We start from the raw sequence: 17,375 nt of genomic DNA on the forward strand, positions 1-17,375 counted from the left end.
CGGCTTGCCCGAGGGTCAACTCAGATCTTGCTTTGTTATCATTTCTGCTGAATGAGCTCTATGAAGCCTCAAAGTGTACACAGCCCAGCCAATTGAAACCAATGCAATGAAGTTATAACCTGACCACTCTGGCCACAATGCATGCTTTCCCCTACTCAAGCATGTCCGCCAGCAAGTATGGTGTAGTGGTTAGTGTGTCGGACTAGGACCTAGTAGACCAGGGTTCAAATCTCCAATTGACCGTGAAGCTCACTGGGTGACTTTGGGTCAGTCAACTGCCTCTCAGCCTAACCTGCCTCACAGGGTTGTTTGCAAGGATAAAATCACGTATGCCTCCTTGAAGAAAAGGTGGGAAAGCAATGTAATGATCAACAAGTAAGTGGGAGTTGTGAAAAGCATTTCAACAGAATTTACTGCTACAGGTTTCATCACCCTTTCAGCGAAAACCTCAGACCTGAAATCCAGAACAGAAACACTCAAACAAAATGAAAATGTACTAAAATTTAATCATTCATAAAAGCTGTAATTTAATCTGTGACAGTAAAACACAAGAAGCAATATTAGAGTTGGTTTAGTATATTATATATTTTAGCTTTCAAAGCCATAGAAATCAGTTATCCCAGTTTTTTTCCTATAAAAGACCCATTTTTTCCAAAGCATTATGCACAATTTTAATTAGAATATAATGGCAGAATGAAAATAATGATATTCCATAACTTTTTAAATATAAAATGAAGTCAATGACTTGGAAAGTTATTTGCTGCCATGAGTTCAAAGGGTAAAATTTGTATAATCGTATCTATCATGATAGATATAAAGTATTACTGGCTGACCATTTTTAGTGCTGGATGGGAGAAGAATTATGGTAAGAGGTCAATATGAAATTATAGTAGCAATATCTAACATCTGAAATGCATCCATGCTCTTTTGTATAATCATACAACTAGAGTCAATTATATTTATTATCACATCTGTTAACTGCTATTGCAAAGGAGAAGTACTATTGTCTTTAATTCCCAAGAGATACACACAAAGCAATTTTATTTTATTTCCTCCCCCCCAAGGGACCTTTGTGCAAACCATTATAAGATCTAAATTCTTCACATAATATATAAAAACAGAAGCCTCTTCGGATATGTTGTTAATTTGTGGTGTAGCTATTTGAAGTCTGGAATGGTGGCACTTTCCAAATTAGGCAACAGTTCTTCATTCCTGTAATCCTGAGCAGAAGAAGAGACAGACAATGAAGAGTTAGCATCCAACTTAGAAACAGCCTCTGCAAACAAGAGAGTACTTAAAAAAAAAAAATACACACAGGATTAAAGGTACCTTCTTTAAAAATTCTTAAAAACAAATACGCAGCACATGTTCAGAAAGGAGGACTTATTAAAGACCCAAGGAAGCTGCCTTATACCAAGGTCAGAGCACTCGTCTATCTGGCTCTGTATTGTTTACACCAGGGATGGGGAACCTGTGGCCCTCCAGATGTTGGTAGACTCCCACCAGCCTCATCCCAATGGTCAGGGATGATGGTACCTGTAGCCTGGACACTGAGGTCCAGCTCTGAGGGCTTTCTGGAGGTTCCCTCACTGCATGACGTGAAGTTACAGAGAAACAAGCAGAGGTTCTCCTTGGTAGTGGCACCCTCCCTGTGGAAATCCCTCCAGTCAGATGTCAAAGAGATAAACCACCACATGACTTTTAGAAGACAACTGAAGGCAGCCCTGTTTCAGGAACTTTTTAATGTTTGATGTTTTGTGATGTTTTTATATTTTGCTGGAAGCCGCCCAGAGTGGCTGGGGCAACACAATCAGATGGGCAGAATGTAAATAATAAAATTGTTGTTGTTGTTGTTGTTAGTCCAGCAATATCTGGAGGCCCACAAGTTCTCCATCCTTGATCTACACCAGGGGTCAGCAAGGTTTATCTTGTCTGGGCCAGATGGGTCCTGCAGATATCCCTCCATGGGCCGGATTTCTCACGTGCATGAGCGCGCATGCGATTTTTGGCGTCTACGTCTGCACAGATGCGATTTCCGACACTGCAGAAGCGAGTCCCTGCATCGCGCTGCACCGGTTTAGCACAGCATGTGAGTGGGCAGCTCAGTTCAGGGGTGGCTTGGGGGCCGGTCAAACGACCTCCGTGGGCCACTTCCAGCCCGTGGACCTTAGGTTGCTGACCCCTGGTCTACACTGTTTGGCAGCAGTTCCCCAGGGTCTCAGAGATTTAGAATTTAGTTGACTACAACCCTCTGACTCATTTTTAAATTCCTTTCTCCCTCTCTAAGAGATGACTGAAAACTGGATTGCTGGGACAGTATGGGAGTTCGCTATGCTGAGATGTGTATGTATGTGAAAAAGGAAGAGAATGTTGCAGCACCTCTTGCATAGCAAACCAGTGTTTATGGTTGTGCTCTCTCTCTTTCTTTTTCTCTCACACAGACACATGCAGTAAGGATCGGAAGCAAGAGAGTTAAAACTAGATGTCAAAAGCAAATGAGTCAGCAGGTGGCACTTCAACCCAAAAAGAAATGGCGTGTGCAGGCCCCAGTATGCATACTGATGACATAGCCGCTGCTCTGCTCCAAGCCCACTTCCGTATTGGGCATGGCTCTCCAAATCACTCAAATGCTGATTCCCCCCCGCTCCCCAGGTAAACAATGTGCCTCTTCGCAGGATACATTTTAAAATGCTATAAAAACTCCAGAATCACATATAATTGAACCTCCCATTAAAAGCCAAAGAAAAAATATATTTTAAAATTTTCCATAAAATCTGAACCGATAGAGCCAGCGGTGTAATTTTTGAAAAGGAAGCACAGGGTAGTGCCTGTCTGTCTAGCTGATCTTAAAAGTATTTTAATCATCCTTTATAAAAGGAATGGGGGCCTGTGACCCTGCAGACTTTGCTGAAATGAAACTCCCATGATCCCCCAACCACTGGCTGCACTGGCTGGGAGCTGGAAACTAACCACACCTGAAGGGCCACAGGTTCTCTGCCTCTGCTATATAGAACGTACCCAAAATGTTTGTATTTGGCAGCTTATCATTTCTTTGCCAAAGGAGTGCAGGTGGCCTTCAGTCCAGCCTGCAACCATTCCAGCATCATGTAGTAGCTGCTGCAGCAAAGAGAGTCAAATCACAAACATGTCCCAGGAAGGTCTTTAAGATTTCACCATTTGCTCACCTGGCTCAGAGCTGCTGCATGCTGTGGGTCTAGAGCAGCAGACATGATTTCTTTTTAGGCTTCTTCTTTTCCACTGGTGTTTTTCTATTTATCTGTCTGACGAGATCATAAAAGATCTGTGAGAGAGAGAGGAAGAGAGCAAAATAAGGTGAGAAATCAAGAGATACAGGTGCCGCAGAATGACAACCTCATGTTACAATCCTGGCCTTAAAAGCTTTCGGCTAAATCAAGTGAGAAGGTGAGAAATAAATGGGGTGGGAGGCAGTGCAAAGAGAGCTGAACTTCTTGATTTTAGCATGAGCGAAGCAGGGCAATTTATCTAAGCTCCTGAAGGTTTTTGCTTCCTCTTGGGGCTCCCCTAATTGTGGTCTAGCCGCTTCCACTTTCCTCCAGCCGCATCACAAAGCAAGAGAAAGGGGGGGGGGGACCTCTACACTGTTCCAATTGAAAATCACATCACAACCAGGACAACCTCACACATACCAGAAGTACAGGTACAAAGACGATGATAACCCAGCAGAAAAAAATCAATCATTTGAAGAAGCAGCTACCAGTTTAGCAATTATTAGCAACTCTCCATATACGAATGTGCATATACTGTAGCAACAAGATGCCAGCATATTAAATAAAGGAGTTTACTATTTGTATTTCTCTATCTTCCCATTTGTCTTGTGGTAGAGTTACCATTTCTGAACTCGTATAATACATATATAGAATACTTGCTAAGAAAAGTTGAAAGAGGCCTGGCTATCAAGCATGCAAGCCATTAAGGTGTAAGAGTTTCTTTTGCAAAATGCAAACACCTAATCTCCATCTTATTTAAATGTAGGGCTGCCATACAAACAAAGAAGCTGTCTTATAGTCAGTGGTGTAGATATAGCTTGGGGTGTGTGTGTGTGTGTGTGTGTGTGTAAATGCCATGGACTCATCCACTTTGCCTCTTATGTACTGTAGCATCAAACCTGCAGATGAAAGCTGCATACGTCTTTGTCTTTGGTAAAGTCAACTGCGTAGCAATGCAGCTACAGTATTCAGCCTCCTGGAAAAGCTCACTTAACTCACTTCCTCCCCACAACCCTGTGTGATTTCTAACAAGCTTAAAGTCTACAGTACTTTGCTTGTGAACTGCAAAACCTAGAAATTGGATACTGCCTTGATATTATCTATTTTTTAAACACACACACACACACACACACACAAGCACAGCCAAGCACTTTCTGAAAGCATGATAAAGCCAGCATCTCTTTCACTCTGTACAATAACACTCTATAACAGCATTTAGGTTTCTCACACTCCCTCCCCACCGGGTTTACAGTTACATGGTTTGATGCTGTCAGCCTAAGGCAAAACACATCAGTTTGTACTCTAGTAAGGTCAACCTGGCTTCTTCCTCGATGCTCAACAGAGCTTGGAAGTCGAAGATTGCATTGGAAAGAAGTGAGAAAAGGTTTAGGGAGGGTCCCGGAGGAGAAGTGCACAGGAAGGAGGAATCTACCATATCTCCTGATGAAAGATTATTCAAACCCTCACACCTTATTGCCAGTCATTTCTAATCACTTATAGATCTCCAAAGTGCCTTTGTGTCAATCCAGCATAGCAGCATAAAGCAGGGAAATATGAGAGGACTGGTCTACATTGCCCTTACTTAAGGAAAACAGACAAACTGTGTTAGTCTATCAAGTATATTAACAGGGTGATTTGGCTTTCCTCCTCCACCCTCCCTTTCCCAGGGATCCAGAACACTGAAAGGGTATCTGGGGAAAGATTGCAGCATAGTGTTAAGAGTAGCTACTTTGCAGGCAGAGCAAGCCCAAACTCTGGCACAGCCAGGAAGGACTGGGAGAGAGCCCAAAACCTTGCAGAGGCACTACGAGTCAGTGTGGACCTGGATTTCCCAACTACAATTCCAATCTTCCCTGAACGCTGGTCCTGCGACTTAGGGATGATGGGAGTTGTAGTCCAAAAACAGCTGGAGACCCAAGTTTGGGGAACCCTGGTGTAGACTGGGTTGCATGGACCAATGATCTGACTTGGTACAAGGGACCTTCCTATGTTCCTATGACCAGCATGGGCAGTGCAGTCCCCGCATGCATGTTTGTCATGAGAATACATACCTTATACCACCTCTAAAGCAATAACTGTCTCTTTGAAGGGCACAATCCATATTTTTGTACACAATGTGATTCTCCCCTTGGTAAGGGAAACAGGGAGGATTACAGTCCACATTGAAAGTGCCCAGGTGGCAGCTGCTGTCATTTAAAATGGAGGTATTTTAAAATGGAGGTATTTTCTCTTGGCAAGTGTTTGGCCAAGGGGATTTGTGGGGAAGAGGCAGCACCATTCCCTCAGAGAACATTTTGGACCCTCCCCCCCACCAGGTCCTCTTTCACTACAAAAGAAAAAAAAAATACCCCCTCCCCCCAAATATCAATGCCTCCCTATTAAAACCATGCTAAGTAAGAGCAATTGTGGATAACTTTTCTTCTAACCATCTCAAGTCAATAATTAGAGGTGGGCTCAAATCTTCATTTAACTAAATCTCCATATCGAAAGTGTGACAAGGAATGGGTGTATATGTTTCATTCAAATGGAATAGCTGCCACGTTAAATGCAACAAGATAGAGAGGGTAAAATGTTAAATCAGTATAGCACAGGCCTGGTTCAATGGAGTTTACTCCTAGTTATAGGACTGCTACCGTCTCAGACAGAATAAGGCATGCTAAGCTTTCAGATTTCTGTCTCATTAAAGGGCTACTGTAAGGCACAAAGGCCTGCATAAGTAGTGTATTCCTCCTCTCCTTTGATTCCTCTCAGTTTCCAAAGATTGGCAAACCATTTGCTTTCTGTATTGGCTCTTGTTCAACAAAATCCAAACAAGCGTGACAGCAAATTCTTTTGGATGAGAATGGTTTTTGGATTTTTAAAAATGGAAATTACAAGTGGAAGTCATCTGTTGCTTCCAAAACACAAAGTAACGAGGCAACTCTTCATAACTGAGGAATTACGAACTTGGCAAAGTCACAAGAATATCAGAGAATATGCCAGAAACTCAGTTCCCCAAATCAAAACTAAAATCAAAAGAATAAACTAACAAAACTAACATACAGACCCTCTTCGAAACTTTTGAAATAAAGATGTGTCCAGCCCTGAAAACACAAGTCACCAGCTGAACATGATGATGTAATTTGTGGGTGGCTGTACCAGATACAGCTGCCCATAAACAAATGAAGGTCCCCCATCTTCCTCCCCTGGCAGAGTTTACCAACACAAATAAGATGTTTTGGAAAACCTGACTTTAAATTTCTTGAGTGGTCAGGACTTCCTTCACAAAATCAACACAGCCTAGTTAGCTCAGTTATCTGAAAGAGGCAATGGTGGTTAGAGAAAACCAGGCTCTGTGTGTTTTGGGATAAGCAGGCAGGGAATGATGGGAACTGTAGTTCTGCAACTTCCAGGAATCCAAAGTGGAAGAACATTGGCCTATAGTGGCCTTCCCCAACCTGGGGCTCTGCAGATGTTTTGAACTACAACTCCCATCCTCTCTAACAATAATCCATCAGGGATTGCTGCAGTTGTAGGGACCAGGTTAAGGAAGCCTGGCCTATAGTGATGATGTTTTATTATTATTTCACACATTTCTTTAATGGCGTTTACCCTAGCTGGGGCAGAAGAGGGTCTAGGTCCCGCCCCCCGCCCCACAACTACTATTTCATCAGATAATAGCTAACTAAGTTGTGTTTCCTTCCTAAAGGGCCTTCGTGAAGCAGCTCTGCTGCCCAGGGCAGTTCTCAGTCATTTGGAAGCAGATGCTACGTACTGTCAAATGAAGCACCCAGTCAGCCATCAACTTCAGTGCTGTTGACTTCTCATATAAACTATATAAAACAAAGTGTCGCTTGTGGCACCTTGAAGACTTGTTCAACAGTTCCTCTGGAAATTGTTTTATGTATGATAGGTACTTGAATGTATCACAAGAGCTCATGTGATTCGCAGCTTCATCACTGGGGAGGGGGAGAATCACTCCAGTGGATGCTTCTAGGGCTGCATTAAATGATCTCCCACTTGTACTTTGGGGCTAAAAATATCAAGACCAGGAAAGCAGGGCAAAGAAAATATCCCCACTCCACACCAGACACGCAATGGCAAGCTTTTTATACCTGTTCACTGCTGTTTCCTCACTGTCACCCTGTTTGGGCAACATGGAGGGGGGAGGCAGGAGGAGAAGAGTGTCTCTCGACCCAACATGAGCCCATACAATCAGAGACCATATAGTGAATGCGATGGGGACATGACACGACTCAGCTAATCGAGACATGACTGTGGGGCAATGATAATGTGGGCAAACAGTACCAAACCAGAACATGATGCTTTCTTCATTGGTCATGGGCGCAATCCCTGCCAATCGATTCACTAATTGCCCTTGTTCCAAAGAGACAAGACTTTCAGATCACCTGCTCTAAAAGAAACTTGAAATGGGGAACACTTTTCACTGCTACCAAACATATTAGCGCTAAGTCTCCATTTTTAGCCCTACAAACGTTCCTCATTCCAATCAGTGCCGCTCTGGCTTTTTTGCTCTATTACTTGAGTTTCTCATCTTTTATGCCTTGTTCTTTGCAGAGATTCATCTGCCCTACAGTGCTTACCTAACAGAAACCCCACGGTCTGCCTTTCGTTTAAGCGCATTGAGCTTGCATAAAGCACTTTTCTAAGCGACACGGCTCTAGTTTGAACTCTGGGTCTTGCAAGATTAAAATGCAGTGTATGGCACACCTATTTGCACAGGTGCTCAGCATGCAAACATGACCACTCACGCACCACATTTAGTTCCACAGTAAAGCAGCGTTCGGAATGATTGAGGAAGAGCTCTCGGCTAAGGGATTAGTTTTCTCTAAGGTAATACAATAGCAGAGTGAATCACATATTGACAGATCAGAAAAGCGAACACCGACACCCTGCAGGTTTTGGCTCAGGTTTTGCACTGGGCATCTCGCTCTGCACAAATGCACTTCAGTCACCAAAACAGCACAACAGCGGGGATGCAAAAACAGCATCTTTTATGCGAGCCTTCAGAAAGGATCCACCGAAACATAGGCTTTCAATTTGCGCAAATGTTCAGTCCAAGAGGGCTATCGGAATATTTACACGAGGGGATGGTGTACATACATATATACACAAACCCAAGCCTATAAAAAGGGGTTGTGTGCTGCCTTGTGAAAGATTAACCAATAGTTACCTCGTTAACATTGATTTTCGACTTTGCAGATGACTCTAGAAAGGCACAGTTACACCACTGTCTTGCTAAGTTCTGTCCCTGTTCTTTGCCAACTACACGTTCATCTTCCAGGTCACATTTATTGCCAACCAGAATCATGGGAACCTGCGCAGAAAGAATAAGAGAGTTATTAATAGATGGCATTCAAAGCTGTGTGCTTAGTCTGAGCAGACCTGCAAAAATACTCGCTGACCAACGTTAGCAGTCTCTAGAACGAAGGAGTCCCCCCCCCCCCGTTACATCTGGAGCAATTTTCTACTCTTAGTTTTTCATGCTTTTGCTTAACAGATTGATTACACATTATCGCTTGCTACTGATAACATGTTTCAAGAAACAAAAATGTGAGAAATTTATGAATACATTAGAAAAGGAGTTTCATCATATTGAAAAGTGAGGCAGAAATTGAACTTTTCAAAAACTGTCTAACACCAGCATTAGGGAACCTTCCATGGTTGTTCTCCAAAAGCCATGTCCATCTGCCTCACACCTGACATCCTATGAGTCATCGGGGTGGGACAGATACTATTGCTGTGACAAAGAAACAATTGGGAACTTAAAGTGAGATCTCAAATGTTCTTTTGCAAGCTGAGCTCCCTGTCAACCATGAACAGCTGATCAGCGCCAAGAGGAAGCTCCACTCAAACTGACACACTGAGCTGGGTCATTGTCTCAGTTTGAAGCAGTCTGCTTTCAAACGACTTCCTAAAATGAAGCTTTCTTCCTCTGCAAAGGGTGGAAAAGGTATGATTTGAGGAAGCAGAACTAGCCCCTCTGAAGGCGCATTCCCAGTTGCCACTGTATTCTGCTCTGGTCAGACCTCACCTGGAGTACTGTGTCCAGTTCTGGGCACCACAGTTCAAGAAGGACACTGACAAACTGGAACAGGTCCAGAGGAGGGCAACCAAAATGGTCAAAGGCCTGGAAACGATGCCTTATGAGGAACAGCTAAGGGAGCTGGGCATGTTTAGCTTGGAGAAGAGGAGGTTAAGGGGTGATAAGATAGCCATGTTCAAATATATAAAAGGATGTCACATAGAGGAGGGAGAAAGGTTGTTTTCTGCTGCTCCAGAGAAGCGGACATGGAGCAATGGATCCAAACTACAAGAAAGAAGATTCCACCTAAACATTAGGAAGAACTTCCTGACAGTAAGAGCTGTTCGACAGTGGAATTTGCTGCCAAGGAGTGTGGTGGAGTCTCCTTCTTTGGAGGTCTTTAAGCAGAGGCTTGACAACCATATGTCAGGAGTGCTCTGATGGTGTTTCCTGCTTGGCAGGGGGTTGGGCTCAATGGCCCTTGTGGTCTCTTCCAACTCTATGATTCTATGATTCTATGAATCACCGTACCTTTAAAGGGGGGTATAGATCAGTGATTACAGTGATCCCCTTTGAACTTCAACAGAAGTCAATCTCCTGACATCATTATGATAATAGGAGATTGACAGGCGGCTGAACCTACCCACTTGTCAAAGTTGGCCTGTGAAGGGTGGGGAAATTGGGGATCAGGCTAGTGCCCCATCACTGAATCGGAAATATATATATATTAGAACTGTGCCATAAATCTGTATTATCTGGACACAAAACCCCTATATTCCTTGCAAATTAGGACTCCAAAGTACATTTTGAGGATAAATGACTGAATTATGCATTAGGTACCTGCAAGAAAGTAAGCAAACAAACCATTTTGTACCTGTCTTTACCATGGCTACATCACACTGATAATTAAACCGTCTCACGGCAACTATCAAAGAAATGGAGATACCACAGTCTGGAAGGTTCATTGACACACAATCTATTTCCACAAGCACTTACTTTAATGTCAGTTTCTACAATAACACAGAGTTGACATTTCAAACCCTCAGATAGGCAGTAGCTACTTTTCAATTCAACATAATTTATACAACAGGATGTACATCACTTCCCAAGAAATACGTTGTATGTATTGACCCCAGTGATTTGCCCTGCTTAGGCAATAAATGCCTTCTCAACTCCAGAAATGGGGCTTCAGAGTCATGAAATGCAAAGACAGCTATGCAATCCTTATGTTCTTATTTTGAACTGTTTGGCAGCGTGCTGGACATTAAAACTTTAATTGCAAACACTGAACACACACGCACAGAGACACATCCTGTTTTGCCTGAGCTATCTAAAAGCGCTACACACAGAAAACTGCTGATAATGGGTGTGCACACCATTCTGTTTCCTTAAGTATTTAAAACACACACATGCACAGCAAAGTTTGTACTTTCCAGAAGGAAAGTACCTCATATACTTCTCGTTTATAAATAATTAGCAACAGTTCTAATATTTGCTAAATTTCTGAGCACACTCTCTTATTCGTGGATGATCCGTTCCAGGTAAAAAGAAACACATTTCTTGTGATTTCCCCCCCCCCAACAGGTGTAGTTAAATATACAAGCTACTATCCTGATAAAGGATAGTACTATACAAGCTACTATCCTGATAAAAGAAATGAAATCCATACTTCATTTAAAACAAGGAAAGAAAAACATTTAGCATATTAAAATCTGGAAGCTATCACTTAACACAAAAAGTTTTTTTAAAAATAGTAACTACAGTGTAGTTAGAAGGAGGGGTATAATTTATTTGACCTCAAACAGGGTACATGTGTAACCTCAAACAGTGTAAGTTGCTGCATACCACAGCGTTTTGACTTAAATGCTAAGAAAGGAATCAGCTTCTAAAATAAACATAATCCCTCAACTAAAAGATAGTTCGTTTTACTTTTAAAAAAAAAAAAATAACCAAGATTTGTGTATCAAAGAGGGTTTCAAAAACATTACGGGAAAAGAGAAAAATAAAGCCAGAGATAATGATCAGCAAAGATATGAAAACTGAGGAATAAAAATATGTGGCTAAACACTTTTAAACACAGTTAAGATCTTCCTATCCACATGCATTGGATAGTAGCTCCCTATTCATCTATGGAGAGATCTTTCATGAATAACTATCTGAATACAATGGGTTGGACAGACATACCAGTTCTGTCCACTGGACTAACAAAGAGCCCAAATCAAAAGAGTAAGTTAGAGCTGATGCTAAAGTAACACTTCCTGGTTAGCACAATAAATTGCTAGGTCACAGGTTTTACAGTGCGAATGGATGTTATGAACTTCTGTGACAGCATTTGCTGCTACTGATTCAGACAAAATATTCAAGATTTCTGCTTACCTGATGACACAGTCTCCCCTCTACTTCCCTGATGTGCTGTTCTGGGGGTTCTCCTAACCCTCCAAGAGCCAACTGGGTTGTGTGGGCAAAAGACCCGTTGCACTAGTGGGGGCCTTGCGCTGGCTCCTGCTAGCAGAACTACTTAGCTGAATGCAACCCATTGTGCAGTTCCACCCTGCACATTCACTCGTTACACTATATGGGCTGAGACTTACTTCCTAGAAAGTCTATTAGGAATTGCAGCCTTAAGAAACAGAAAGCTGGACTACGTGGACATTTGGAAGGATCCTGGTTAAACAGGGCTGCTCTTAACATATGTGGTGGTGATGGTGGTATCTGTAAACAATGAAAACATCCATGCGCAACATCACAACCTACAGCATGATGCCATGGAACTGACAGCATAATGCAAAGGCCATCAGCTTGAATTGCATAGCCACTTAACAGCTGTTCAATAGTAATTGACAGCAAAGTCATCCAGGTATAGATCTTCTGCATGATTACTGGTGGAATCCCTGCTTAAAAGGTGATAAACCATATAGGAAGTCAGCTGCCTGAGTTGGCGCTCAGTCCAGCCAACTGAAAGTCTTTCACATATTACAGTAAAAGATGAACCTAGGCCAAGGGGGCTAACCTGTGCCCCGTTCCCTTGTGTTCCCAAACAAACTTGCATCACCCCTGACTATTGACCATCCTGGCTGGTGCTGATGAGAGATGCAGACCAACAACAGCAGGAGGGTCACAGGTTAGTCACTTTAAAATATGCACAAGTTAAAATACTAAAACATTTACATTACCTCCACTTTCTAGGCATTTAGGCATATTTAAACTATCGTGCGGCAAAGGAAGTTTTATAGTACTAAGATTTTTAGTCTACTAATTAAGTTTGTAATATTTTCTTTAGGAAAAAACCAGTATGGACTTTTGAGCACAGCTATTTTGATTAGCCAGATTATCACACAACTAGAAAACTGTGTTTTTCCACCTGATGGCAGCCAGAAACAAAATCTCTACCAAAGAGCCACAAAACCCATTTTAAACAGCAAGTCATAATGGGAGCTACTGAGCCTTCTAAAAACCTGGCACCATATATAGTCATTTCAGTGACAAAAGGTTGAGCGGGAGGAATTGGGCTTGGGGCTTAGTATTCTACTGAAAAGCCACTTCTTATGGGACTTGAACTTTTCCAGAGTTCAATCCCAGTTCGGATTACAGAGCATTTCTGACTAACCGTCCAGTAATGTCCATATGAATAGTCTCCAAAATATCTAAATAGAGAAATTTATGATATCATACAAAACATTCTAGAACAGTGTTCTTCAGACATCTTATTAACTGTGCAAAAAACAGATGCTGGCTTGTTTAGTTTTTTGGGGGGGGAGGGGAGAGATTCCAATGGTTCAAAAAGCAATAACCCATTTACTTACGTCTTCCGTGTCCTTGACCCGTAAGATCTGCTCCCTCAGGTCCTGTAAGTCATTGAACGTGGACTGTGCTGTAATAGAATATACTAGTGCAAACCCCTGACCATTCTTCATATAGAGATCCCTCATTGCTGTAAATTGCTCCTGTAATCAATTAAAAAAAATATATGAATTAGCTGTTTAGTTTAATTAGCTGTTTAACATACACACATTAAGAAGTTCAGGTTTAAACAGGGATAAAAAGGTCATAGGCAACTGGAAATTTCCAGTCTTTGCTCTTGCAGAAATCCAGTGAAAAAAATAAATTTAATTTTAAAAGGAACCGGCTTTCTCAAACATCCTTCTTTCAATGTTAGAAATTTAAAACAAGGGCTTCAAAGTGTTTAGGGCGGCTTCACACCTTATAACCAAATATCTGCTTGTATTGCGAAAGGCAGCTATGTATCTTAACACATACCCCTCCCCTCTCACCTACCCCGCCATCTCTCTCGCTCATACACCCAGAGCTCACTTGAAACATGCCAAGACAGTGGGCCAACACAGTGTACTCAGGATGAAAAAAGTATATAGCCAGCCCAGATCGCATATTGTAGGCTGTGGAGGATAATACTAAATGCACAGTGATAAATAAAACACACTTCTATCGTAAGATGTGAAGCAGTCTTTAGATTCAGAAGGATTTCAGGAAATCTTTTCAGAACATCAAGAACCACTATAAGCTTTAAAGGACAAACGCCCAAAAAAGCCAGGCAGATAGGCAGTCTCTCTTAAAGGCAGCAATTGTATCGGTACATGTGTTTTACAAGTTGTTTAGCAGCGTGCACACTTTATCTGTCAGCTTTAACTGCCATAATGTTTTAATTTGTTGTTGTTTTCAACAATAGAGAAGTTCAACAAGAGGATTTTTCGTTATAACTTCAAAGTGTCGGAAATCTGAAAAAGTTTTTAAATTTTATGAAGTTCTAATGAAAAACTTTCAAGACAATGTTTCAGTTTGTTCCCAATAAACCGTGCAAGGAGCTACTTGGAATAATAGAAAAGGCAAGAAATGCTGGTTTATTTATAGCCACATAATATAAGCAAGAAAGAGATGGACACCCCCCCCCTTAAAAGCCATGTCTTGCGTCACTCTTAGTGTTCCCTTCAAATATTAAGCAATTCAGATTTCAGGATAGATCTCACTTACTGTCCCTGCTGTATCGAGGATTTCAAGCATACATTGTTGACAGTCTACTTCCACTTGCTGAAAGACAAATAAAGGACAGATACCATTATAGCCTTAAGGGACAGGAGGAAGAGACTCAGTTAATGCTTGCTCATAACCTCCTGGCAATAGGGGCATTTAAGCATTACAAACAACTAGTGCACCACCTGTGTACACAAACAGTTAAGCTGCAGAGTTATGCACAAGTTACAGTCCATGAATTTATGCAAGTGTTGTGTACACAACTGTTGAGCTGTACAAATCAGCAGGATTTACAAAAACCAACAAGAGTGTACACACAAACACTTGTACATGTGTGCAGACAGCTTGTACTTGTGTACAGTGTACATGTGAACAAGCCTTACTGTGAGCTTTTCCACTGTACACATGGGGTTGCATTCAAAAGGATGGAACGTGGCAGGCAGGAGATAAAATACCTAAAGAGCAAGCAGTCCTTTCACTAGCCAGTATCCACTGTCTGCCATTAGGAATGCAGGAAGCTACTGACTTAGAGCACTGGTCCACTGAACTCGGTATTGCATATGAGTGTCAGAGGCTCTTCAAGATTTCAGGCAGAAATATTTCCTAACCCTATCTATCTGGAGATGCCCGAGAGTGAAACTGTGACCTTTTATATGTGCTCTGCCGCTGAACTATAATACCTAAATGGATGTCAAGCAAGTATTTAATTTTTAATAGAACAACACTGACATGTAATATGATCTAGGAAATATTTGTGTAGGTGTGCTTGTAATCTAGGAACACAGGAAGCTGCCTTATACTGAACCAGATCTTTGCTTCACCTAGCTCAGTTTATCTATTGTGACTGGCAGGGCGTTCCAAAAAAGCTTTAGACAAGAGTCTTTTCCATCTGTAAAAGAGGTGATTGAAACTGGAATTTTTTGCATGCAAATATTATGGTTAAGTTAAAAGTATCCACAATGAAACTGCAGGGCAACAACAACAATGTAATAATAAAAACACTACTTCATAGGGTTATCCAAAATGTTTGGCTTCTGATTTATATCCTGTTATGAAATCGGAGTGAAGAGTTGAGTTGAACGCTGTTGTTCTTGTTTTTTTAATGGAATTAAGCAAAAAATCTTGGGGCTTTTCTCCAAAACTTATAAAATCCACAAATGCCAAGGAATTGCAAACACTGATTTAAAATACTTAGTTATTATTTATTAAACTTAGTATGTTGCTTTTTTAAACAGCAAGTAGCTTAAAATTGACTTACACTTAGTTTGGCATTGTGAAATAAGGCTGCATGGCATTAGACCCGATTACCTAGAATGCTTTGGATGGTGTATCAGGCCCAGACTCAACTGGTGCTGACCACGTTTCTCTGTCCTGGGCTTAGTGATTGTGCTTTTTTAAAATAAATAAATAAAAAGGAAATGCAACCACAGGGAGGCCCTCTCTGAATTGGGAATGTAGCATTCAGGGAGCAGGGGAAGATTCATCTTTCCCATGCTGCTTTCCCAACCCACGACCACCATAGAAACCATTTGACCCTGAAAGTACTAATTTTAGGGGAAACCAGCAATTTCTGGAGTAATTCTTTGTAGGAAAAAGATATAGGGAAAGGGCTGTCCCCAATTTACCATGCCACAGTCCACATCCAGATTTGGCCCTCTCTATATCAAAGACAAAACAAGCCCAAGATAAACCAGGGGTAGAGAGTCTGTGGTCCTCCATATGCTGTTGGACTACAACTGTAGTTGGCCATGCTGGCGTGGGCTGATGTAAACTGGAGTCCAACAACATCTGGAGGGCCCTAGGATAGACAATCATGTAATTATTCTCTTGGGAAGAATTAGCAACACACTATTAGGAATATGATCCTAATAATAGACTGATCGTGTTGTGGGAGGAGGCCATGAATTCTACACCAAGAGGGGAAAAAACTGGGCGAGGGGAGTCTTAAAGTTACTGATCTGAGAGTGGGTGGAGAAAATCACAGCTTCATACTTTACCTTTCTGTAGGAGTCTTCTATTGTGGGGTCATATTTTTCAACAAAAATTCCCTGAACAAACTGTACAGTCTGGAAAGAAAAACAAGAAAGGGAAAAGAACACACAGAGAGGGTCAGCCAGCTGCCTCCAACTGAAGTTATTCAACAGGCTAATCGCGTAAAGCGTTTGCAAAGAACAGACATTTCGCTTGGTTCTCCCAATCTTATTCTCAAGCTGATGCCTAGTTATTGAAACAGGAAAATCAATGCAGGTAAAAGTACAGGTTTAAAAGGTAGTGCTTAACCCATAACTGATACTCAAACCTCATTTCAACAAATTTATGCAGATTTCAGGGTGAAAATGTCTCTTCTTATGAGACTGGTTTAAAGAAAAAGCTTCATGAAGCTAACTTTCTATAGGTTGGAGTGATCTGCATCATTTACCACAGTTTAGATGGTAGTGCTAAACTGTGAAGTACCACACAACCCTGACCTGCTGCCTGGGGGGGTTGTCATTTGTCTCACTCATGGATAACTGCTACAATCCACCACTATTTCTCTCGCACTGAGCATATGCAGTAATATAAAACACCACAAAAACTCACATGGGATGCTATTTTTTAAAAGCTTTGCATTAAAGTGAGTATGTGCACATATTTAAATGAAACAGGGCTATTGCAGCAAAAGGGAGCAGAAAGTGTAGATTTTGCTCCCCAAACCTACTGGAAGAGCACTGAAAGAGGCAAATACATGTATCAGGTCAATTTCACCAGGAAGAAAAAGGCTCCCCTTGGCTGGCCTTGGTAGGTAGCCTAACTTTATTGCTTACAACTGACCCTAACTTAGGTAAGGATCCCCAATGTTATGCAGACACTCCAGTGACACTAGGAAAGTCTTGGGAAGTCTCCAAAGGGCAGTAACATCCAGATGGACAAACCAGAAGAGAAAAGGAAACCAGAAGTTAAGGCCGAAGGGCAATAAGATACTACAGGGGCATGACAGAATTTAGGAAGACCTTGTTGCTCAACTGGAATATCTAGTTCTCTTATATTCCTGCCTGTCCTGGCCAGAAGGTTCTTCGCTGAGAAGTTGCTGCCTGCAGTTCAGTGGGCCACCAGCAGCTCGTCCCAAAAGGCTTACA

The 17,375-nt window shown here is 41.8% G+C and overlaps 1 protein-coding gene across 1 annotated transcript in view; it reads right to left on the reverse strand.

Moving 5' to 3' along the window:
* Positions 1–486: 486 nt before the first annotated feature.
* The window catches only part of RAP1A (RAP1A, member of RAS oncogene family), a 96,148-nt gene continuing 79,259 nt past the window's right edge, over positions 487–17,375 (reverse strand). Inside the window, exons 4-9 of the mRNA XM_079980061.1 lie at positions 16,257–16,325; positions 14,260–14,316; positions 13,077–13,217; positions 8,422–8,565; positions 3,186–3,301; positions 487–1,220 (exon numbers count right to left, since the gene is read on the reverse strand). Coding sequence (XP_079836187.1) covers positions 3,215–3,301; positions 8,422–8,565; positions 13,077–13,217; positions 14,260–14,316; positions 16,257–16,325 — 498 coding nt within the window. The 3' untranslated portion in view covers positions 487–1,220; positions 3,186–3,214. The remainder of the gene's footprint in view (positions 1,221–3,185; positions 3,302–8,421; positions 8,566–13,076; positions 13,218–14,259; positions 14,317–16,256; positions 16,326–17,375) is intronic.

The sequence above is a fragment of the Podarcis cretensis genome, assembly GCF_951804945.1.
Source record: "Podarcis cretensis genome assembly, chromosome: 6".
NCBI lineage: Eukaryota > Metazoa > Chordata > Lepidosauria > Squamata > Lacertidae > Podarcis > Podarcis cretensis.